At 41.7% G+C, this 24,994-nt stretch overlaps 1 protein-coding gene across 5 annotated transcripts in view; it reads left to right on the top strand.

The window, feature by feature from the left end:
* LOC307076630 (uncharacterized protein) overlaps positions 1–24,994 on the top strand; it is a 40,000-nt gene that overhangs the window by 10,141 nt on the left and 4,865 nt on the right. Inside the window, exon 3 of one of the 5 annotated variants that reach the window (XM_079737696.1) lies at positions 21,860–22,701. The exons of 2 other annotated variants lie outside the window; for them this stretch is intronic. In XM_079737696.1, the coding sequence (XP_079593822.1) occupies positions 21,860–22,009 (150 nt within the window). In that variant the 3' untranslated portion in view covers positions 22,010–22,701. Of the gene's footprint in view, positions 1–8,246; positions 8,705–15,363; positions 16,228–21,859; positions 22,702–24,994 lie in introns of those variants that run through there. 2 more of the 5 variants (XM_079737698.1, XM_079737695.1) reach the window with 2 other exon arrangements.

Genomic DNA, 24,994 nt, shown 5'->3' on the forward strand with positions numbered 1-24,994 from the left:
GTTAAACTTCTTCACCCCCCATACTAAACTCAAGCCTTCTCTGTCAATTTGGGCATAGTTGCATTCTGCAGCGTTTAGAGATCTTGATGCAAAAGCGATGGGCCGCTCCGTCCCATCAGTCATTCTGTGTGAGAGTACAGCGCCGATACCATACGGGGAAGCATCGCAGGCAAGGCGCAGAGGGGAGACTGGGGTCAAAGTGTGTCAAGACCTCCTCCGATGTGATGAGCTGTTTAGCAGTCTTAAACGCTCGTTCACAGTCTTTGGACCACTTCCATTTCTTGCCCAATTGTAGCAAACCGTGTAGAGGGTGCAACACAGTGGAGAGGTTTGGCAGAAATTTGTGGTAGTAATTGATGAGGCCCAAGAATGAGCGCATCTGGCTCACATTCTCCGGCTTCGGTGCTCTCAGAACAGCATCGATTTTGTCCTCAGATTTGTGGAGTCCATGTCTGTCAATGATGTGACCACAATACTCAATTGAGACTTTGAAGAACTCACATTTGTCCTTGTTGGCCCTCAATCCATACTCCTCCAATCTCAACAGAACTCTTTGTAGGTTTGTCAAGTGTGTCTCATCATCAACTCCCGTGACAATGATGTCATCCAGATAGCATTGGGTTCCCGATATCCCTTGGAGTACTTGGTCCATGGTGCGTTGCCATATCGCTGGGGCACTAGATATACCAAAGACCAATCTGTTGTATTGGTAAAGGCCTTTTGTGGTATTTATCGTCAGATACTTTCGTGAAGACTCCTCCATTTCCATCTGTAAGTATGCCTGAGCAAGGTCTATCTTTGAGAAATGCTCTCCACCTGCCAGGGACGCAAATATATCATCAATGCGTGGGAGGGGATACTGGTCTGCATGCAGGACAGGATTCACTGTGACCTTGAAGTCACCCCAGATTCGTACAGCACCAGTCTTCTTGACCACGGGCACAATTGTTGTTGCCCATTCACACCAGTCGACTTTGGAAAGAATACCTTGATCCTCCAAGTGCTGTAGTTCCGCCTCCACCTTTGGGCGAATGGCGTAGGGCACAGATCTGTATTGCCTTTATTGACTGCCAGTTGAGATGAATGCTTCTCATCCATTCACGTCCAAATAAAGGGACACCCTCACTCTGCAGCACATACAACTCCAACTTTTGCTTGTCCTTCCCATGTTTCACTTTAACTTTCAATTTTCCCATAGGTGAGATTTTCTCCCCTGTGTATGTTTTCAGCATTACTGAGGTTGGTTTCAGTTTCACCTTTGGAAATGTACTCACATAATCTTTGTGGGAGATGATTGAGAGGGCAGATCCTGTATCCAACTCCATCTTTAATTTCACTCCCTCTACCTCAGGTGTCACCCATATGATGTTACGATCTGTCTCTTTAAGAGAATGAATTTTCAGACATGACAAATCTGTATTTGAATCGCTTGAATCAGTTTCACTGACCTGATGTACATTTCTGTCCCTCTTTCCTATTTTCCTTTGGTATGATTTGTTATCACTTTGCTTCGACCTGCACATTTTCTGTATGTGTCCAGGTTTGTTGCACTGTCAACAGTCTTTATCTTTGAACCAGCAATCAGTTGGGTCATGTGAATTTTTCCCACACCGAAAACATGACTGTGTTCTGTCCTTTGGTTTAGTGTGAAATTTATTCACAGAGCATTCTCCCATATTTTTCGTTTGCAATTGAATTGCGTCTTTTGCAACAGTTTCCATTGAAACGGCGATGTCATATGCCATATCCAGTGTTAGATCTCTCTTCGTCAAAAGTCTTTTCTGTGTATTGTCATTGTCCAATCCGCATACGAGCCTGTCTCTGAGTGCATCCAAAAGTCCCGTCCCGAAGTCACAATGTTCAGCCAATCTCCGCAGCTCCGCCATATATTCAGCTATAGACTCCATCTTTAACTGATCTCTCTTATGGAATCGGAAACGTTCGGCTATGACTAATGGCTTCAGATTCAAGTGGCATTTTAGCAAATCCACATTCTGTTGGAACGTTTTCTCAGACGGCTTATCCGGTATTGTGAGGTTACGTAGCAAATTGTATGTTTTAGCTCCCATCAGACTCAAAAGCACCGCAACCTTCTTCTCCTCCTCCACGTCATTTGCCACACAGTATTGTTCATGTCTTTCCACATAAGCCGACCAATCTTCTACAGTACTGTCAAAACAATCCATCCGTCCAATATTCATTTTCACTTTTTTCGTTGCTCTTCACTCACTGTGAAACTTTTATCCGGTCACTTCTTCCGTAGGATACTCCGTAGCGTTTCCATTAACACAGCCACCATGCGGGTGGGTAAACAACGTGATCCTGACGGCCATCAAAGACACATTCAACCTGTCTTATGGAGCATTGCACCGCGGGGATACAACACGATTCTCGTCGCCAATTGTTATGTATTACTTCATAATTATAACCTAATAAGGATGTCTAGACCAGGAGTTGTAGTCAACATAGTTTTTACTGGAGAACAGTGGGGGAACTGGGAACATTAATCAATGCGCACACATAGAACAGGCAACGCATACAACAAAAAGTAGTTCCTTCATTATGTGGGTATACCACATACATAACACACACACACACATTATTATATTTAACCTCGGACAGAAATCACTGAAAGGATATTCTTATTTTGTGTTCATAATAACTTAACTTGTATGTGTTTAAAAGTTACCATCCAGTGAACTTAAAATGGTTATTCAAATTATACTGTAAATAGTATAGTTCTACCTGGAAGAAGCATACTTCTTTGCATAGTGTACTATTTTAATATTTGCATTAAGTGTATTTTTGCAATCTACAACTTCACCACTTAAGGACTTTAATTATAGTGTACATTTGTATGTAAGTATAACAAGTGATCATACAGGGTACTTTTTTTTAAAGTCATATAAGCATTTATAATCGTTTACAAGTGCTGGAGGGGAACTGGGCCCTGGCTTATTTTCTTAGCAGAACAACGCCATGTACGGCAGCAGGCCCACAGCTGTTTCCAATCTCGCAATACCAAAGCATTGTGTGACAACGGCTGTAGCAAACACACATAACTTGAGATGCTACGAGATTGGCGTTTGAAATTGTGTTAAATATAATGGTGAGGTTATTGGTTGGTGTTACGACGCTCAGCCATCTTCGTCTAGTTGGTAGTAGGGACATGAACATAAAACCAGCAGTTGGAAAACAATCAAACAAAAAAAACGTGTTTCAGCTGGGATTTGATGACTTTTTAAAATTCAGGTTGAGAGTTCTAGGAAGAAGGATGTTAACTCCGTGGTTACAAGCGACCCACAGAAACGTGATACCTTTTATGTACTCTCATTCTGTATGAACATCATGATGGGCGATGTTGTATATGAAATGTGCCACACACCGTTGCGTTCTACGCATCTCTCGGACACCGCAGTCCACAACTACGTAGACGTAGTTTTGTGTGGTTTACCTGAACACTTTGGGGTTTTAGGTAAAATTGCTTTGACCTGTTACGCTGCTGTGATTTTCTTTAAAGGAGACATATTATGGTGTTTTCCCAACAAGTAAACATAGTATATGAGTTCCCGAAACCATGTTTTTGAAGGTGTTTGCTGGTATGAAAAAAGAAAATCGTGCCTACTGCTATTCCCCTCTGTTTCAGTCCCTTCAGAATGTGCTGTTTCTGGTGTCTGTAGCTTTAATGCAAATGAGCTGCTGCCCATTGACCAATGAGCTGTCAGACTGAACCACAGCATGGAGGACAAGTGATGGTTGCCGTTTGCGGAATATATATCTATATAACCCTATATCTATATAATATAATGATAAAAATAGAATATAATATATTGGTATTTATATGATATTATATATAATATCACGGCCAAAAGCTATGTGCGCCTCGGATAATATTATGAATAATAAAGACTAAAGATAGACCAATATGGTTTTTTCAGGGCCGATACGATACTGATTATTAGTAGTAAAGGGGGCCGATAACCGATATTTGGAGCCGATATTCATTTACAGAAAAAGGGAAAAGATTGGCGTCAAAATTTTGAATAATACAAACTCCAACACTTAACTTAATTTATGAAGTTGTTTAATAAACACAACAGCTTATCAGATTTGCAACATAACACAATTTAAACAAATAAATGGCTCACTAAATTTTCCTGAACTGAACTGAAATATACATTTTTTACTTATCTTTCTTTAAGTTCAAACAAAAACAAAAAGTGCAGGGTGTTCTCATGAAGTTAACTAAAAATTTAAATAAATAAATAGTTCCCTAGTTAAACAGCCATTATTGCCCAACAGTTTTCTCTCAGACAGACGGTGCTTTGATGTCAGTTTCTGCAGCTTCTCATGCGGCTTACACACACACAAACACACACACACACACACAAACACACACACACACACACACACACACACACACACACACACACACACTTCTTACTTTTATCACTGACTGTTTCCCTATCAATATTTCAGCAACCTTGTTTCAAGTGATCATGAGTGAGCATCTTCACTTTAATAATCAGTGTTTATCATAGGAACAGACAGCTGCTGCTAACGTATTGGGCCTCACAGTAACGTTAGTAGTCGTGGGTTGTAGAGTTTCGCTACAGTCTGCTGAGCGTCTAGAGCCAGAGAAGGAGAAAGCGGACCGCTGGGCTAACGTTACGCTAAAAGCTAATCAACCTTCACCTTAAAGCCTAAGGGCTCGAGGGGCTCCGTGGTTACGCAGTTGGATAGCGCATTACACAGTTGTAGAAGTATAACCAGCGCTTAACGTGCTTCCCTGCAACAAAACTGGACTGAATTGAGTTTATTAAGTTTTTACTCTCACTCACACAAAGACTTCTACTATCACAGACTATTTCAATATTGATATTATCAGCAACCTTGTTTCGAGTGATTAACAGGCATGCCTGGACGCCGGACTGCGAGCAGAGCTGCCGCTTATGTTTATACAACGTTAATGGGCACACAGTAATGTTACTAGTAGTTGTGAGTTGTAGAGGACTGGGATGTTTATTACAATTTCGGGAGAGTCTGCTGCCTTAACTTACCTCGAAACCAAACCAGACAAAACCTTTTCTCCTCTCCGCCGTGTGTGTGAGCACTGTGCATGCACAGCTTTCACTGCTGATTGGCTGTTACCCGTCGTGGCTCTGCGTGTAACCAGAGCGTGTAACCAATCAGATGGTGCTTCGGGTGGGACAATGCTGGAGACAGCGTAGTGACAGCAGACAGAGAGGCGCGGCTGCATCAGAGCCAAAATAACCCAGTTTTAAATTGATCTCTTATCGGCCGTCGGATCAAAAAAAAAGGCTGATGCCGATATGCGTCAAAATGCCGAATATAGGCCCGGCCGATAATCGGTCGATCCCTGATAAAGACTACGTCTGACGTCTCTGGTACTTCCATAACAAGTAAAGACTCGTAGTGGGGGTTATCTTGGCCATGGTTGAGAAGAATTGTGGGAAAGGAACTTTGGCCTTGACTCTCTGAAGTCCAGATTGAACCGCGACATTGAGGAGAAAGAGATTGTTCTTCTGGAGCTGAGCTGACGGACTGCCGCCAAGCTCCCCCTGCCGGACTGCCGCAAGAGCTTCAGTGGCAGTCCAGTATTTCCGGTGGAGAAAGGCATTGTACTTCCGGAGCTGAGCTGACGGACTTCCGCCGAGCTCCCCTGCCGGAGGTGCCGGACTCCCTGCCAGGCAGTCACATGGCAAACTGTATGGAATATCCCAGCTTCTGAAATGCTCGAACATCTCCGCCAAGCACTGGTCCGCTGGTCCACAAAATCTTAGCTACGCTCTGATTGGAGGGGAGTGGGGAAGTGGGAGGAAATATTCAAATGTTACCCCTTCCTACGTAGGAGGGGGCGCCAAAACGGACTCGCTCGTTTGGTAACTGTAGGCGGGGTACTTTCAGAAATGCATATCTCACTCAAAAAATCATGTACAGACTTTTTTCAAAGTTTGTATGCGTGTGGGAGCACCACAGACCAAAAACATCACCCCAAATCCCAGGAAAAGTGTTGTTTTCATAATATGTCCCCTTTAAGAAATGGATTGATACAGCTATCGTCAGGTGGTTGAGGGACCTTGATCCTGGGTTTCTTAACCTTGCAGTAAACCGGCGGTACGCTTGTGATCAGTTGTCTGGCTCAGGGAGACTGATATCGATTAACAGGCCACTTCCAAATGGGGGATGGTATTGGATAGCAGCTTTCATAAGACAATTGGCCAGTTATCTCTCTTTAATTGGTATTTAAATGTTCATCTTTGTCCTCCAACAAAACAAAAAAGACAATGTAACAAACCAAATGTCCATCTTCGTTTCTAATAGATTGCATTGCATGGCAACATGATGCATACAATTCATAATGTGCTTTGATATTACTGTATGATGGCATTTCTGCTGCACTGCTCTTCATCTCTTGAAAGCCTCTGAGGTACTCATTAAAGTACATGATCAGTACATTAGTGGAGCAGGATAATATTTCCTCAACACACAAGATTTTGGGATGGGGTAAAACATCTTTGGGTTAGATACTTTTCGCAGTTTATATTGCACCTATGTCCAACGGTAGGTAACTGCTGCTATTAAAAAAATGATTTTATATTGAGAGATAGCATTTAATTGAACGATTTAATTTTGTAGAATTTAAATGAAATTAAAGTTGGACTTGCATTTAGGTTCAGCTAAAGGTATATTAGGTCTATTGCAGACATTTTGAATCATGAGACGTATCCAGGTTAATTTTGATTAAGTTTCGCTATGTTTAAGGCAGGGTACTTTTTAATTGCCCTGTTGTGTGTAAATATTGACCAAACAATGGCTCCATAGAGAGAAGGGCAGCACTTAACCGGTTTCATTATTTACCTTGATATAAGAGCCCCATGGTTTGGTACGTTTGGTAACCAGCCTAAGCTACACCGAGTGTATCTGGGCTCTTAAAAAGGTGATATTGCGCTAATTGCATTTTTTTTTGCACAGTGAGGAAAATTGAACCAAAGTTGCTGGCACAACCTGCAGAGAGAACAAAAAAGAAGTTCAAACCAGTTTGAGGAGGGACGCACTACAATAGCAGTCTGGGGGACCAATCATTGAAGCTTTGTATCCACCCCAAAATCACCTGTAGTCGTCAATGTAGGAGTATTTCGGATACACAAAGAATGTTAAAGACCATCTCCAGTCTAATTAAGATCAAGCCTTGTACGTTCCATCTTTCAATCACGAGCTCCCTGATCCACCCTTGATTTCTCCAATCTTTTTCGTTCTTCGCTACCTTTGCTCTAATCCTTCTTGTCATAGTGGCCTTTCTCAATTAAAAGTTGGCCTGGTTGTTCTCCACCATCCTTTCTGATGGCTGCTGTGGTCCGTGTTCCGAGGGGTCTGTGAGCGTTAATGTTACCAGCAGGCGAGTATGGAGCTTCTTGACTCCCAAATCGTTGACAGACATTTCCGAATCAATTCCGGTAAAACTGCCAACATTCGAAATCGACGCAATTGATTCCTTGCCTAAAACATGACCAGATGTGACTTTAGGGATGAAATAGTATATTCACAAAACAAAAAAAAGTTCCATTGTTTGCAAGTTCTGCCTCTTGCCCCTCCTGGCTCGAATGGCGAAATGACTTCTGGGATATCTGTGCTGCCAGGTAACTTTCCCTGCATCCCCATACAAATATAACCACCTAATTTAGTATGCAAGAAACAGATTTAGTATGTCCTCATACATAGAATGGAAAATGCAGCATGTTAAAAATACCAGGATGTTGAGCTACATCCGGTCGCGTTTCTCAGTGTACAAACCAGCATGTTTTTTGTTCACCACAGGTGTGCTAATCAGTGACATCCCCTGCAGTATTTCCCAATTGTGGTTGCATTCTTTATGCAACAGTACACACTTTGTAAGGGTAGATGCAGGACGTACTGAGAAGTAAAAAGAAGAAGTATGGGATTTGTAACGCAGCCAAGGGTTAGATGACACTTCTGGGAATTTTTACCATTCTTGGCAAACTTGTTTAATTGGGGGAGTACTCGACAAACATAAGAGGACGTTTAACAAGGACACAATAACACAAGATCAGACAAGAACTCAGATAGAGAAAGGGCCATTGGCTGTGGTGAACTGTTTTCCTTTTTATTGGGCTCTAATCTCTCACTTTGTCTTGCTCTTTTCCTCATTTCTTGCGTCCCCCTCACCGGTCATCCCCACGACTTCCCCCCTCCCCCTCCTTTAGACCCGCGATGCCAACATGGCCGGCGACCAGATCAGCGCGGAGAAGAACAGCAGATTGTCCCGAGTGCTGAACCACGTGTCTCTGGGCATCGGGCTCACTTTATCCATTCTCTCATTGGTCTTCATATTCTTGCGATAATCCAATTTTATTATCTCGGTTTACTGCGATGCTCGCTCACCTGTTCTTAGTCTTTCTTGTTCTTTGTTATGCCTCCCAAACCTTGCCACCTATCTACGTCCACAGTTTTTCAAACGTTCAGCTTGTATTGGCTATTATTCCATTTTTTTTTATTAAATGTTTTGAAAATAAACTAAGGCAAAACAAAATGAGGAAAGGTTTTTAGATTACAAATACTTTTTTAAAAGAGGTCTGTGATAAAAAGGTGTGATTGCGTTGCTATATTTGCACTCTGTCATACTGTTCACTTCTGACTGTTAATAAAGGAATCTTGTCCGTAACTTCCGGTTTCTTCATTCTGTAACTTGGCTTGAGAGATGAATTTCCCTTTTTGTCAAAAGGCTTTTTGTATTGTGAAATGGATCGTTTTCCCAGAATCAAAGAGAGAGGGGGTGTTGCGTAGGCTGGACAATTTAAAAGATAAGTGTTATTTTCCTTGCAGTCACCAAGCTGAGCCTCACCCAACCCAATTTCCCACAAATGGAAAGTATTTTAGGTTATATTTGTGGAGAACAAGCTGACATCCGCTCCTCATTTACAGCAGTGGCTCACAGGATCCCATTTAAACAGCAAGGATAGGTATACGTTTAAAATCCAGGGGTTTACATTTTGTATGGATAAAGTTCAGCAATAAAAAGAGTTTCCAAAAAATCTCATTCAAATGCAAGTTTGTGTAAAATAAAGTGGCAATTTATATTATAGCTTTTAAAATCCCACAACTGATGGACCCTGTTGATCCTCAGTGGGTCTGCTCTTTCTGTCTTGTCTTCCTGGGTTTACTGGAAGTCAATCTGGCATCGTAACGGTGGTTGAACCATTTCCGCCTTCTGTGGTTCCTACCAGAATCTCCCTGTTTCTCTGTTTGGCTCTATTGCCCTGCGGCTCAACTCTTGCACGCTGAGATTGTGAAGAACAATGGAAAATTGTTTACCTTAAAAGAAAGTTGTATCCTCCGAAACCATTTCCCTTTTTTTTCGGGGACAATTTCCATCGAGTTTGCTTGAAGGTTTTCTTGTTTAAAAAATTAATAGAAAACTAGGCAACCAGGGTCTAGTGACTTTATTATCATGTTTTTATCTAATATGAGAGAGTGCTCACAATACATCATGTGTATGAAATATAGACTTGTTGCCTTAACATGGTGTAGAATTGCAGAGCTACCAATTTAAAAAAAGGATATTTAAAAATGGAAACGTAATCTTAACCACTGTATGTAAAGATGTATGGTATCTGATGATAGCTAATGAGTTATACACAGCAACAATAGGAAAGTGGTTGCCACACTCAGATTCTTGCTGAGAGCTGTACTCTGTTCTTACTTACATACTGTAAGACTAAGATGGATAACAGTAACGGCTTTAGATCCATAACATTATTAGATCCATTTGTTGCAGCAGGCAGGAAGGGAGATGCATACTGTACCAACTATTGAGCTATATAGCCAAAAGAATGAAGCCTTTTCCTTTACATGAGCCTTTCTGTTCCCTTTGTTGGTAATGTTAAGTAATATCATATTCATATTAATATGCTAATGGTCATTTAGTCAACATTATATCATATGGCTACAACTTGAGACTAAGCTCTGAAAGAAATAAGAACTAAAAATAAATTGTTATGGCTGGAATAATAATGATAACTAAATATAGTTTGTTAATACCGCGTTGAGTTTAGCTTATGGCTCAGGATGTGTAGCCTAAGTCATTGCATTTGAGAGCAAACACTGGAATGTTGCTGATCCCGTTCATAGAATGATGTATGCAGACAGCCCACCACACCACAGAGGGCTGCTTGTTCAGTGGCGACGACAGACTGATATGGATTGCAGAAATGACGATCAATGTTTTTTTCCATCTCTTGGCACTCTTATAATTATTTCGGTTCATACTGGGTCATTTGCTTTGGTCTTTCTCAAACTAAAATAAGCACAAGTTGAGTCCACTGGAAGGGGGCAGAGAAAGAAAGAGAAAGTTAGCCACATTCCCAGCCTGTCTGCTTCACAAAGACGGCTGCTTTTTGAAGGAAGCACAGTAGAATTGGTTTGGATCTGGGTAATTGGGAGTTGGCAGGGAAACATGAAAAAGAGGGCAAAACAGCTGAAACAAGGGGGTAAGGAAAGAGGTGTATTTGCCGCCTGATGCCGCCATTTCAATTCCATTCAAAAAGCTCTATGGCAGGACTATTGTTGTGAACAGTATTACCGATGCACTATTTATCTTTATTTTTTGTCAATAAAAAAAAAATTGAATAATACATATATAATTTTTTATACATTGGTAGTCAAGGCGGGGCCCTATTGTTGTTAAGGCGGCCACCTTAACCATACAGTGCTGGGGGAAACACTGAATTGTATGTTTGTGCGTGTTCGTGTGTATGTGCCCATTTGCTGTTTTGTTTTACTGTATTTATATTTATTTCTTACTGCTGGAATCCATATCTACTTCAACTATGTCATCAGTATCCCGATATACCTGTCTTTTCATGCTAGCCCTCTTACCCAGTAGTTGGCAAGAGGGCTATGATCTAGTACAATGGCAACCTTATAGATTTTCATTAGCCTTGGAATGAGACGAATCTTGCAAGCTCATGTTTCATTGTTCTGCAGATATGGTCCAATCACAACCGGCAGAAAATACTTTTGTATGGGAGCGGAAACTGACCTATCTGCAGAGCAAATGAAACATGAGCTTGTGAGATTCGTCTGGTTCCCAGGCTTAATATTCATAACTGTGTCCTCAAAACCTTTTGTGGTCTGGATATCAATATCACATTCATGAATTGGATAAAGCCAGATTCCTTTATAGTTTGTTTATTATATATTACTGCCTAACAAACTATACCTTGAGGCTAGGTTTTTTTGAAAGATTCTATGTAAGCATGGCTAGGGAAGGTACAAAACTATGCACTCAGAGAAGAACCAAAGCATCTTCTAAAAGCAAGGCTAAACCACAAGTATTTATTGCACATTATAAAACACAACCGTCCCTAAAGACCTCCAGCTGCCCCACATGCCTGCACTGTGTCAAATGCTTTAGCTGGACGTTAAACCAAGTTAAACTTTTGTCCCACAGCAAAAGCTGGGGTTTATTGCGTCCCATACAAAGTTAAGTGGTAGCGTTGGTTATTGATAAATCAAGTTCTGTCGCAAAGGTAATGTTATGAAGCAACTTGTTATTACTGTTTAGTCAGGGGTTCCTGAATTACAGATCAGATGTTCCTTGCTCATTACAATGATTCCATTGTTGTGAAAACACACAAAAGTACTGTGTGCTAGTTAGTTATCATTGGTCCACTCCGGTGGTTTTCTTAAGTTCACGCAAACAATGAACTTCTATCGGTGAGGTTTCGGAACGTTCTGTGGATTAATTTTCAGGTGTATCAGCCCAAGAGCGACCCCAATATAACAGAACTTAGGTACTCTCTGGGCTTTGCAATATAATAAATGACAAGGGCAGCCTTTAATGCATCTGCCCCACGTGAGCTTTGTAAACCAGTACCAGCAGGTGTTTGAGGTGAAAGGTTGTTTCACAGGGAACACCACCTCTGTCACTTCTCTCAGTGACAGAGTAGTGTTCACTAGTATATATATACCATAGCCATGTAGGACTATGTGCCTGTCCACAGCACATGCATAGTTAGGCTGGCCCATTTTCTGTCACTCCTTAGAATTCTCTCACACAATCATGCCAGCCGTGGGTGGGGTAGTGCAGATACACATAGACATATAGGATGTGATACAATCATTATCTTGATTCTATGGTTTGGATAGGTTGCTGATATCATAACAATCATAACATAACAACAAATTAGAAAAATAGACAGAACTGTTAATCTAGACTTTGCTCACAGATAAGCAGGACCTTTGCATCCGGGCTGTTGACCCTTGTGAATGTCCCCCCACCATCTATATACACACAGAGCCAGTTGTAAAGCTGTGGCTGTGGGTCACACGTGCCAGATGTACGCAATAGACGTATTTGTCACGTCCTAAATGCCAGTTCTGAATGAGGAACCTGCTGACACACGTGTAAGTCCTGATATTCTCCTGATGGGCCGTATGTGTGAATAATATATCCTGACATTTGTACCCTGAAAATCTCCTGAATAATACTACCCGTGAGGTAATATTTTCTCCGTAGAAAATGTAAATTAACTTATGTGAATGAGGAGTGAAATGTCAGTATTTCTCACACCACTTTAGTGGGCGTGTTGAGGATGCTTCTGCATGTCATTGAGTGGCCCCCTAAATGATAATCAGCCTGTTGCCTTTTGTTTGCTGAATGGTTAAAAAATATTTAAATGTTGGCACTGCTTTTAAGAGTCATTTGTGGTGAACGAATGTTATACGTTGTAACATTATAGGCAAAATATTATTATATTATGCGCTCAGAAATTTGTTACATTATCGACTGGGGTTTCCACATTATTGCTATGGGTTTAATTATAACTAGAGGTTGAGCGCGCGCGCTTTGCGCGCGTGAAAACTCGTAATACTTATAATAATCTGGTTTGACTCTGGACACACATCCCATGAGAACTAATAATATAATGTTGCTATATATTTTGAGTACACTGACAGTGTATTAAGTGTCTCCAAGAGTTGGGGAGAGGCACCTGAAAGGAATCGTGGATTAATGTCATGAAAACATATCTAAAAGCCCCAGAAACAGATGCTTGGAGGGGTTAAGATAACACAGTTTCCACAACACATTGGGTATACTTGCAAAACTGTGTGGTAGGTGTTGCCAATTTCCAAGCCTATGGCCGTAATTGATAACAACCCACTACACGCGAACCAAGTTATATTCATCTATGAAGCTGCGCTGGTCTGATCGTTTAACTCTAGTGAAATTATGGTTCGATTGGTGGTAACAAAAAATACTTTCATCTAGGAAATAATCTGATTTTGATCGTGATTTCAATTTATGGGTCAAACGATCTCCAAACTAAAATCAATAAATAAAATATTTGTTGATAGATATTATATATTATTAAGATTTTCACATTTTCTATTTTAACATTTTGTGTATTTTTTGGTTAGAAATGTCCAAGTTCTCAGTTACAAGGTTTTTTTGGGGGAGAAATGCTGAATAAATGCATTATGTGTTCAAACACAAAAATAATCGTTTGAATAATCGTGAATTCAATATTGACCAAAATAATTGTAATTATGACTTTTTTCATAATCGAGCAGCCCTACTTTCATCCCACTTTTCTTGCCCCTTTTGTTAAAGCTTTATGGATCTATCAAATCCATTTTGACTTCATTTAAATATTGAACAGAAAAATACCCTATACTTTAAGTACTCTTAAATACATGAGGTATAATGAACCTCTGAAACTCTTGATACACTGCTTTTGCTGAAAAGTCAGCTTAAATCCCATCTCTTCAGGACCACGTACAACATCTGACAAATCATCTTCCGCCATCTTCCACCCTCTCTCTCTTAATGTGTTGTCTATTGTTGTAGTTTTGTTTATTTGCCTCTAGTTTGAGTGTCTGCACTGTCTGTATGTATTCCTTTTTGTAAAACGTCTTTGATTACCAAGATAAGCGCTGTAAAATAAAATCTATTATTATTATCATCATTATAGTAATGTGTGTGTGTGGATGATGGCTGGTTTAAGTAGCCTCACCTGGTCACGGCCAGGTGAGCCGCACCTACCAGCGTTGCAGTGCCTGTGCCAAACTCCACCGAGGGGACTTTTACTTGGCTTCTCCAGACAAAGGACTCCGGGTGGTGATGTTGAAAGACCGGTTCATTGTGACGGTTGTTTGATAATGACGCAGGGCCTTGTGTTTTATTCTTTTCATACACCTTCTTTTATGTATTTATGAGATCATTTAAAATGCTATCCTGTCCATATATGCATCCTAAGCCTCTATACACAGCATCAATCAAAGCATCTTCCCGTTCTGTGGGGTGGAAGGAAACAGTGCAGTTTCTTTTAGAGCACATGATGGATTTGGTTAGAAAAGCTGCCACACAGCTGGAGTCAGCTTGATTGGGCAGCCATGTTAGTGAGGTCTCATGTGCTGGAGGGGAACTGGGCCCTGGTTTGGTTTCTTAGCACAACAACGCCATGTACGGCAGCAGGCCCACACCTGTTTCCAATCTCGCAATACCAAAGCATTTGCGTAACAACAACTGTAGCAGACGGCTGTAGCAGGGCTTGGCTCTGCATCTCAAAGCAGAGGTTTCTAGACAAGGTGCACGAGAAGCCGGTCAACAAGTTGAAAAGCAGCAGAGACGCTTAATTTCACCTTAAAGAAGAAGTTAGAAAATGTTTGTGCAAAGTGAAAATTCAAGTAAAGTTGCATTTGCAACTTTTTTTCATGTGGTATCATTTGATTACTAAGTACTGCCATTTGGATACAAGCTTTTTCAATCCCAAACTGTGGCTCTGTAGAGAGGAGTGCTGCTACCCGCCTATCTCCTGGTCAGGTATACCTCTCTAGACACGCAGGGCTCAGACCTGCGGACGTGTCTTTATTTGCCCTCGTGATTCGAAGCAGGAATATCTGTTGAATATACAATATCTTTCTAAATTTCTAAAATGTCTACTTTCAAACTACAAGAGGGAACTGATTTTGGATTTAATGATAGGTCATGCTTCAAATCCTCGCCAAAGTATACATATACACAGACTAATAAATGTATTCATAAGATGTCTGAAGATTGAATAGAAAGAGGAGCTTCTGTATTTGTCAGGGTGTTAACTCATACCGTCGGTAGTGGTAAAAACCCTGGTAAGATCTCTTTCAACAACAAGATCTACGCCCCACCCTTTATTCAGCCCATCGACTTTTCCTCTTCTTCTTCAATCTTCGCTAATGTTGCTCTAACTCTGTCACAAACTAATCCTTCTTGTCCATTGGCTGTGCTGTACTGTTTTCTTATTTTTTGGGGTAGTCTAATCTCACACCCTCCCCCTCCTTTAGACCCGTGATGCCAACATGGCCGGCGACCAGATCACTGCGGAGAGGAAGAGCAATACTGCCCGAACGCTGAACCACGTGGCTCTGGGAATCGGCCTTGCCTTCTTCCTGTTAATGATTATCATGTCAATCGTCCAAACAATTGTTATACAGCGAGGCTTCAATTAATCTAATTGTATTATCATGGTTTAGTCATACCATACTGGCTAATCAGCCCCAATCTGAGTTTGTTGATCTTTTGATCCAATCAAGTAATTTTGTTTTAAGGTATAAGATTGCACTGTTGGCTTATCATTGGTATTTTACTCAACATTTACGTCTTTAACTATGTTGCGTTATAAGCATATTTTATAGTTTCATTTTATAGTTTCAAAATTTCGAATTTCGAAACCAACAAAGGAAAATAATTGCTGTTTGAAAGTTTTGTGCATATTAATCAATTTTTCAACAATGATGTCCATTTACTCCTGTAAAATGTCAAAGCAAAATCATATCAAAGCTAATCGTATCAAAGCACATTAATCATTTTACAGTCTCTTGTCAATCAGTGTTCCCTTCAGTATTTTCTGCTCTGTCTTTGACACAGCACGCAGAACACGTGTCCAAAAGTTATAGTTCAACATTGTGTCACTGCTGCAAAGCATTCATGCTTTCCACCATATTTACTGTATTATGTATTTCACTAAGACATCCTCACATTCCATACCATTTAAACAAACACATCTTTAACCTTGCAGATTTTTACATATATTCGTTATCAATCAGGGTTGTTAATAAATGTTATATGATCTATTAATGTTCATAAATCATTTGGGATAAATATATCACATTTATGCATGAATAAAGTTACAAACATTTGTCCAAGAATGCCTGATTCACATAATTGTTTTGATAAATTGGAATCATAACCTTTGATTTCACAACTGAGATTGGGGTATCACTTGATTACTAAGTACTGCCATTTAGATATGTGTCTTTTTATCCATTAGCTCTAGGTTTGGGCGGCATCTCGTTTTTCATTCTCACCCATGTAATTTCAAAGCTGAGCTGCTGGTGATAGGCCTTTCATTGTTTCCCGAAACTCCTCTTAACATGAACGTGCGTTCACTGCACTCACGACGTTCGTAGGATTGTACCTGTCCACTGACACGGTGCTGAAACGGGCTATGACGCAGGGGGAGACGCAGGAATGTCGCAGGAAAATGGGGTTAAAAAGGGTTAAAATATCTCCCTATCAAGGCCAACAGCAGAGTAGCCTACGAAAAGAATAGACTGCAATAATATGAATGCTAAAGATATTAAAACACAATTGATTAGGCCTAGGCCGATATATGCTATATCAGTCCTAATCCTGAACGCACTGTGCATACATTTTTTCACGGCATTTCCCCCCCCCGAAATAATTCCATACTACAAAAATCTAAAATAGCTTGTGTGACAACTACATTTATTACATTATTGTGCTGATTTCTGAAACATACTTTGCGCGGCAAAGAGAGCTGACTTTATCTGACTTTTTCGATCCGCATAGGGTTTCATTGATTGGCTCTCTAGTCTAGAATATTTGTAGACATTAAAAATGCAACGTTCCATTCATTCATTATCATTCAAACGCAGAGGCTAGGCATTGACACACGGCTATTGATGACCTGATTAGGAGGGCTTGGTCTAGATCCTGCCCATATTGTTGGGCAGGATAAAGTAGGCTTTATGCAGGGTTCGAGTTATGATTCCATCTTGGTGGGGGTCTCTTGAAGTTGTGGAGGGGGGGGGGGGGGGATTGGGGGGGGGGGGGGTAAATATAGGAAGTAAATATATTATATGACACGGCTCTTCTCAATGCCGTGGAACGCTCCGTTCACTTGCACGAAGCTTCACAACAACGCCAGAATCTTCGGTAGCTAAGCGACTTCAACGTCTTTGGCTAACTATTTCTCTTCTGATCAACACTACAAATGGTAACAAATAAATTGTAAAAAGACACCTTGTGAAGTTATTTTTTGGTTTGGTAAGAAGCCGCTCATTATCGAAAATAAGCCCCTTCAGGTTGAAGCAAGACACCGCCGTTTCGCGTCGGTGTCCGGTGCGCCCTCTCTGGGCTTATTTTCCCGATAATGACCAGCGTTCTATTATCCCTTACTTAACGTCAATATTACTATATTATGTATTATTATATATTATATTATGCTGCTGTATTTTCAGAGACCCCCACAGATATTTGAGTTTGCTGCTTTCATGGCAGCCAGACCTCTCTCTATAGGAGCTCAGCTCCCACTGGCTCCCACCTAACTCGAACCCTGGCTATAGGTCTTTTTACACTGCCAAGCCGGTTCGGTCACAGCTTGGCATGCCCGATTTCACCTTCTTATTGTCACGGTTTGGTACACAGAAAGCTAGGGTGACTCAAGTGCGAAGCAAAAGCAGGATAAGTTTTAAGGTATTTATTCCTCAGGCAAATATAGTTCAAATAAAGCTCAGAAGATCCAAAAACAAAAAACACAAAAAACTCAGTCCCAGAATCCAAAAAGGCAAAGCACATCGACAGTTAATCCAAGGGGTAATCCAAAAGGCAGGGTAAACAGACAGGCAAAGGTTGGCAACAAGATCAATCCAGAGAGAGCAGACAAATCCACAGGGTAATCCAATACAGGGGCAAAATGGGAGGTAAGCACGGGTCTCAGACGTGAAACATGAAAAGTTGGGTGGACTTTCATGGACCGGGGCGGTTGGAGTCTGTAGGCGACTGGATTGACCCGGTGGGTAATCTTGAAAGGGCCAATGTAGCGTGGGGCAAGTTTACGGGACTCCACCCGTAATGGTAGATCTTTGGCGGACAGCCAGACCTTCTGTCCCGGGCGGAAGCTAGGAGCCGGTGTCCGGTGACGGTTGGCTTGCACCCGGTTCCTTTTGGCCGTGCGAAGCAGTGCCTGACGAACCCTCTTCCATGTTTGTCTGCACCGCCCCACGAAATACAGAGCAGATGGCACCCCTGCTTCACTCTCTTGCTCTGGGAACAAGGGTGGTTGGAACCCAAACTGGCACTGGAATGGGGATAGACCTGTGGAGGAGGACTGGAGGGTATTATGAGCATACGCTGCCCACGGCAACTTGGCGCTCCAAGATGAGGGGTTGTCAGCGACCAAGCTCCGAAAGGTGGCCTCCATCTCCTGGTTTAGCCTCTCTGTCTGGCCATTGGACTGCAGATGGAACCCAGAGGACAGGCTGGCAGTGGCCCCTATGAGTCGGCAGATGGCTTGCCATACACAGGAGGAAAACTGGGGACCCCTGTCCGAGACGATGTCCTGCGGCAGACCAAAAACTCGGATCACATGGAGAAAAACATGCTTAGCAGTCTCAAGTGCAGATGGCAACTTAGGTAAAGAAATTAGTCTGCAGGCCTTAGAGAACCTGTCAACAATAACTAAAATGACACTGTTACCTTCTGAGACGGGTAGGCCAGTTACAAAATCCATGGACAGGTGCGACCAGGGCCGACTGGGAGTAGGCTGCAACAAAGTCCTTAACCTCCCTCTCCATCTCCGGCCACCAGAAGTGACGCCTGAGGAACTCCAGAGTTCTTTGGACACCTGGATGTGCTGTGAGGTGCGAGTAATGACCCCACTGGAGAACTTCAGACCGTGCTCTTCCGGGAACAAACAGATTACCATCTGGTGCTGAAGAGCCCGTCTGACAACCGTCTCGATTCCCCAACGGACAGGTGCAACAATTCTCTTAGGTGGGATAATTGGCCCTATATCCTCTTCCCGGTTGTTAGGCAGAAACTGCCTGGATAGGGCATCAGGTTTTCCATTTTTGGAACCGGGTCGATAGGACAAGGTGAAGTCAAAGCGACCGAAGAATAATGCCCACCGAGCTTGCCAAGGATTCAGGCGTTTGGCTTGCTGGAGGTACTCAAGATTCCGGTGGTCCGTCCAAACCAAGAAAGGATGCTGGGCTCCCTCCAGCCAGTGGCGCCACTCTTCAAGAGCCATCTTCACTGCCAAAAGTTCTCTCTCACCAACATCATACCTTGTCTCAGTGGGACTGAGGCGATGAGACAAAAAGGCACATGGGTGTAGCTTTCCATTAGTCGAGCGCTGAGACAGGACAGCTCCAATACCCACGCTGGAGGCATCCACCTCTACAATAAATTAGGCACTGTCAGTATAGGAGCCGAAGAGAAGCGCTCCTTGAGTCTTCGGAATGTCTGGTCTGCATCAGGAGTCCACCCAAAAGGTGTTGCTTCTTTCTTGGTGAGAGCAGAGATAGGAGCAGCCACTGAACTAAAACCTCTGATGAACCTCCTGTAGAAGTTTGCAAATCCAAGGAATTGCTGGACCTCTTTCACAGTCTTAGGAATGGGCCAGTCTCGCACCGCTTGAGTCTTCCTTGAGTCCATCAGAACCTGACCCTGTTTGATGATGAACCCTAGGAAGGCCACCTCAGTGACATGAAACTCACACTTCTCTGGTTTTACATACAAGTGATTCTTTAAAAGTCTCTGGAGGACCTGACACACATGTTGGCAGTGCTTGTGACGAGACTTGGAAAAAATCAAAATGTCATCCAAATAAACAAACACAAAATGATTAATCATGTCGTGCAAAACATAATTTATCAGGGCTTGGAAAACAGCTGGGGCATTAGTGAGTCCAAAGGGCATCACTTGGTATTCATAGTGTCAAGAGAGGGTGTTAAAAGCTGTTTTCCACTCATCACCTTGTCTGATGCGGACAAGGTGATAAGCATTGCGGAGGTCCAACTTAGAAAAAATGGTGGCCCCTTCTAGAAGGTCAAAAGCTGTGGAGATCAAAGGAAGGGGGTATCGGTTGCATATGCTGATTTTGTTTAGACCCCTGTAGTCTATACAAGGACGCAAACCACCATCTTTCTTCCCCACAAAGAAAAAACCTGCACCAGCAGGGGACATGGAGGGGCGTATAAAACCAGTGGAGAGGGCATCCTTGATGTAGTCATCCATGGTCCCACTTTCCAGTAAGGAGAGCGAGAAGATCTCAAGAGACTTATCTCAAGTTTCCTGTGTAAAACCGAGGGGGTCAAACCCCGGTCGTCACAACGCGGGCTTTCTTGGTTCACTGGGGAAGGCGGGGCTGCGCACGGAGTCTCTGACCTCTTTAGAATAATTTGTATTATTGCATACTCCCGAATGTTTTAATTTTTTTATGAATGAAGACACCCGCATGCAATAATGAGTTCACGTCTGAGTGTACACTACAAAAGCAGTTTAACTATGGTCAGGGATGTTCGTTACTGTCTAGACATGGTCCAATAAACAGTGAACTTTATCACAGCCTCACCGAAGTGCCTACAGTGCTAAATGCAAACAATCGCAACAAAATGCCTGCAGATATTATCCGACACCCGCTGGACTCAGCATGATTCCTGTCTACAGTAGCCTATGTCTTCTGTCATTGATCAATATGAGGACATTTTAATCACGATGGTTGAATTAAAATCAGAGGGAGACAGCAAGTGCAGCTCGAAAGCGACCTCCCACACAAGAGCAATGGAATCATTAGATTTTATTATGTGCCTTGTGACGTGGCGTTTCACCGGTACATTTCGGCTGCGCATGTATTTTTGAAATTTTTAATTGCTGCAATAAATTATGTTGTTGTTGACTTCTAACATGTCTCTATCTTTGCTGTTTAACTCTAACAGTAGTCTATGAGTAATATATCGGCGGTAACCACTGTTTTTGGTTGCGAAATAGTGCCAGCTGGGCATTCCATGGTATTGTGTATGTGTTTGATTAAAACACATCCAATACACGGAATGTCCGCTGGTGACGCCACTGAGGCTATAGTAGGCTAACGATGCTCTTAGCATCCTACGAGTACCCCTGGAGCCCTCGTTAGCTACGAGCGTTTTCAAGACGTTCGTTACCAACAATGCTTTCGGGAAACGTTGTGAAAACTGTACGATGCTCGTACGACGCAATTCACGAACCACTTAGGCTAACGATGCTTTCGGGAAACTGGGCCCAGGAATATCTGTTGAATATACAATATCTTTCTAAATTCCTAAAATTTCTACTTTCAAACTGATTTTGGCTTTAATGATAGGTCATGCTTCAAATCCTCGCCAAAACATATACACAAAATAAGAAATGTATTCATAAGATGTCTGAAGGTTGAATAGAAAGAGGAGCTTCTGTATTTGTCAGGGTATTAACTCATACCGTCGGTAGTTCTAAAAACCCTGGTTTAATTCCGGAATACCGCCCAAGTCTAATAAGCTCTGTCTTTCAATAACAAGATCTACGCCCCACCCTTTATTCCGCCCATCGACTTTTCCTCTGCTTCTTTAATCTTTGCTAATGTTGCTCTAACTCCGTCACAAACTAATCCTTCTTGTCATTGGCTGTGCTGAACTGTTTTCAAAATTTGTTGGGGTGCTCTATTCTCACACTTTGTCTTGCTTTTCTCCTCCTTCCTTGCACCCCTCATTTGTCAACCACACCCTCCCCCTCCTTTAGACCCGTGATGCCAACATGGCCGGCGACCAGATCACCGCGGAGAGGAAGAGCAATACGGCCCGAACGCTGAACCACGTGGCTCTGGGGATCGGCCTCACCTTCCTCCTCCTGTACATCATCGTCATAGTTGTTGTACTAGCAAGCGCTTGATAATCTGATTGTATTATCTTGGTTTAGTCATACCATACTGGCTGGTCAGCCCCAATCTGAGTTTGCTGATCTTTTGATCCAATCAAGTAATTTTGTTTTAAGGTTTAAGATTGTGCTGTCGGTTTATCATTGGTATTTTACTCAACATTTACGTCTTGAACTATGTAGCGTTATTAGCATATGCTTAGGCGTTAGACATTTTACACTGCAGCACTTTTCCGAAGAAATATATTTCGATAGTTTAATTTTATAGTTTCAAAATTTCGAAACCAACAAAGGAAAATAATTGAACGCTATTAAGCAAAATCATCAAGCAAAATTAATCATTTTACAGTCTCTCGTCAATCAGTGTTCCCTTTAGTTTTTTCTGCTCTGTCTTTGATACTGCACACAGAAAACGTTGACATCCAAAAGTTATGCAAAAATAAGTTCAGCATTGTGTCACTGCTGCAAAGCATTCATGCTTTCCACCATATTTACTATATTCTTGATTTCACTAAGACATCCTCACATTCTATACCATTTAAACAAACACATCTTTAACTTAGCAGATTTTTACATAAATCGGTTGTCAATCATGGTTGTTAAATAAATGTTGTATGATGTACTAATTTTCATACATCATTTGGGATATATATTACATTTATGCATGAATAAAGTTACAAACATTTGTGTTTAATAAATGTGGTCTTTGAACTCATTTATTTGTTGTAATAATTTGCAGAGAAATTGAATCAAAAAAGAAACACACACACGCAGAGGTTTGTAGACAAGGTGCACGAGAAGCCGGTCAATAAATTGAAAAGCAGCAGAGACGCTTCTTTTCATCTTAAAGATGGAGTTTGAAAATGTTTGTGCGGATTGAAAATGCAAGAAAGTTGCATTTGTAACTTTTTTTTCCTGTGGTATCACTTGATTACTAAGTACTGCCATTTGGGTATGTGTCTTTTTTATCCATAAGCTCGAGGCTTGGGCGGCATCTCGTTTTTCATTCTCACCCATGTAATTTCAAAGCTGAGCTGCTGGTGATAGGCCTAATACCGTTGGTATTAGGGCTGCTTGATTATGGAAAAAATCATAATCACGATTATTTTGGTCAATATTGAAATCACGATTGTACAAACGATTATTTTTGAGTTTGAAAACATGATGTATATATTCAAAAAAAATCCCAAAAAACACTTTGTAACTGAGAACTGTGAAATTCAGCCTTAAAAAAAGTACACAAAATGGTCAAAAAGAACATGTTCAAATCTAAAATAATGAACAGATATGTATCCAGCTGTTCTGCACTTTCTATAAAACATTTAATAAAAAATAAAATAAAAAAAGTCTAAAAACTTGATTATATTAGTTTTGTGATCGTTTTACGCTAAAATCGAAATCGCGATCAAAATACTATTAATCGCCCAGCCCTAGTCTGTATTTCTAAAACCCTGGTATAATACCTACCGCCCAAGTCTAATAAACTCAGCCTTTCAATAACAATATCTACGCCCCACCCTTTATTCCGCCCATCGACTTTTCCTCTTCTTCTTCAATCTTCGCTAATGTTGCTCTAACTCCGTCACAAACTAATCCTTCTTTTCATTGGCTGTGCTGAACTATTTTAATCTTTTTGGGGGCCTCTAATCCATGGACCTATTAAAGAAAGGACAGCGGATTAAAAAATGGCGCCTATTCATTTGTATGAAAACTGCTTAAAGGCGCAGGGCATCATCAGGGAGAGATTTGCTTCCGCATCATGGGAGCCAGCCACGCCCTAGTGCCGGATGCAGAAATATTTCGGTGTGTAGCATTGTTAGCATCATAATCGAGAGGTCCGTCTACACATCCCTCGGTAAGTTTAAGCCATAAAAAGTCAACAAAGTGCCTAAAAACCATCAACGTCATTCATGTTAAGTAAAAGGAAAAACCTTGGACACGAGAAGTTAACGGAGGGCACTGAGCCCTCTCAGATGTGTGTGGGTACCAGATTGACTCGGCTGCCAGATCGACTTGGGGTCCTGCGCTTACAGATGACGTATCGACACTTGATGTATCGACACTAGCCAACGGACAAAACCCGGAAGGGTTGTTTATAAACGGGGCTCAATCATGGACATAAAAAGAAGGCTCAATCCGTTTTGGTTTTGATGTCATTGAACGCAGCCCGTTCTTTCACACAAACAAAGCCATTGGAAACGCGTCTAAAAGCACTGACGAATGCATATGTAACCCAGTTCCTGTTAGGGACTCTTATTCTGAAGGAGGAGAACGGAAGTGTCTGCGTGTGGGTGGGTCGCTGTTTTGACTCTGTGTTGGGAGCGCTGGAAATAAAGTGGATTGCCCCGTTCAGTGAATGGAGTTAACCAATTCTTCTTTCATATATTACCCAAGTATAGGCAACAATAAAACGCTCGATAACACATATATTTTTGTTTTCCCATATGTTAAAGTAATTATCACCTACAAAACTAATCCTATAATGATGAAAGCCCCCCCCCCCGTTCTAACGTTTATTAGCTCACGTTAGCCATCGATCTAAAGCCACAAATATTATCTGATCAATCTTTGTACATTAGATTATTATTCATAGATTAGAAAACCGAAACAACATTTGTTTCACTACGACTTCTTCAGCTGCCTACCCCTCATTCTCCTGCAAAAAATAAAACGGCTAATAAAACGCTTGAGGTGGCATTTTGAAAAGAGAAAACTTACATTTTATTAGTACATGGTATAAAGATAATTATGAGCCTTTGATTGATATCCAGACATTTTTTGGGGAGACACATTCCTGTTCCCCACTTGCATTGGAGGGAACGGTCTACTTCTGGGCCCCTTGAATCGAGGGACCCGTCCACAGCCCGCTTAAACAGCTGCAATACCAGGCTTGGCCGCTGAGCACGGTGGATTGCGGAAGTATGCACTGCTCCCGCATGGACCTATTAAAATCTTCTTTGATAGGTCCATGATTAAAGTGCTCTCGGGGGCTTGCTCTAA

The sequence above is a fragment of the Pollachius pollachius genome, assembly GCF_949987615.1.
Source record: "Pollachius pollachius genome assembly, chromosome: 1".
Lineage (NCBI taxonomy): Eukaryota > Metazoa > Chordata > Actinopteri > Gadiformes > Gadidae > Pollachius > Pollachius pollachius.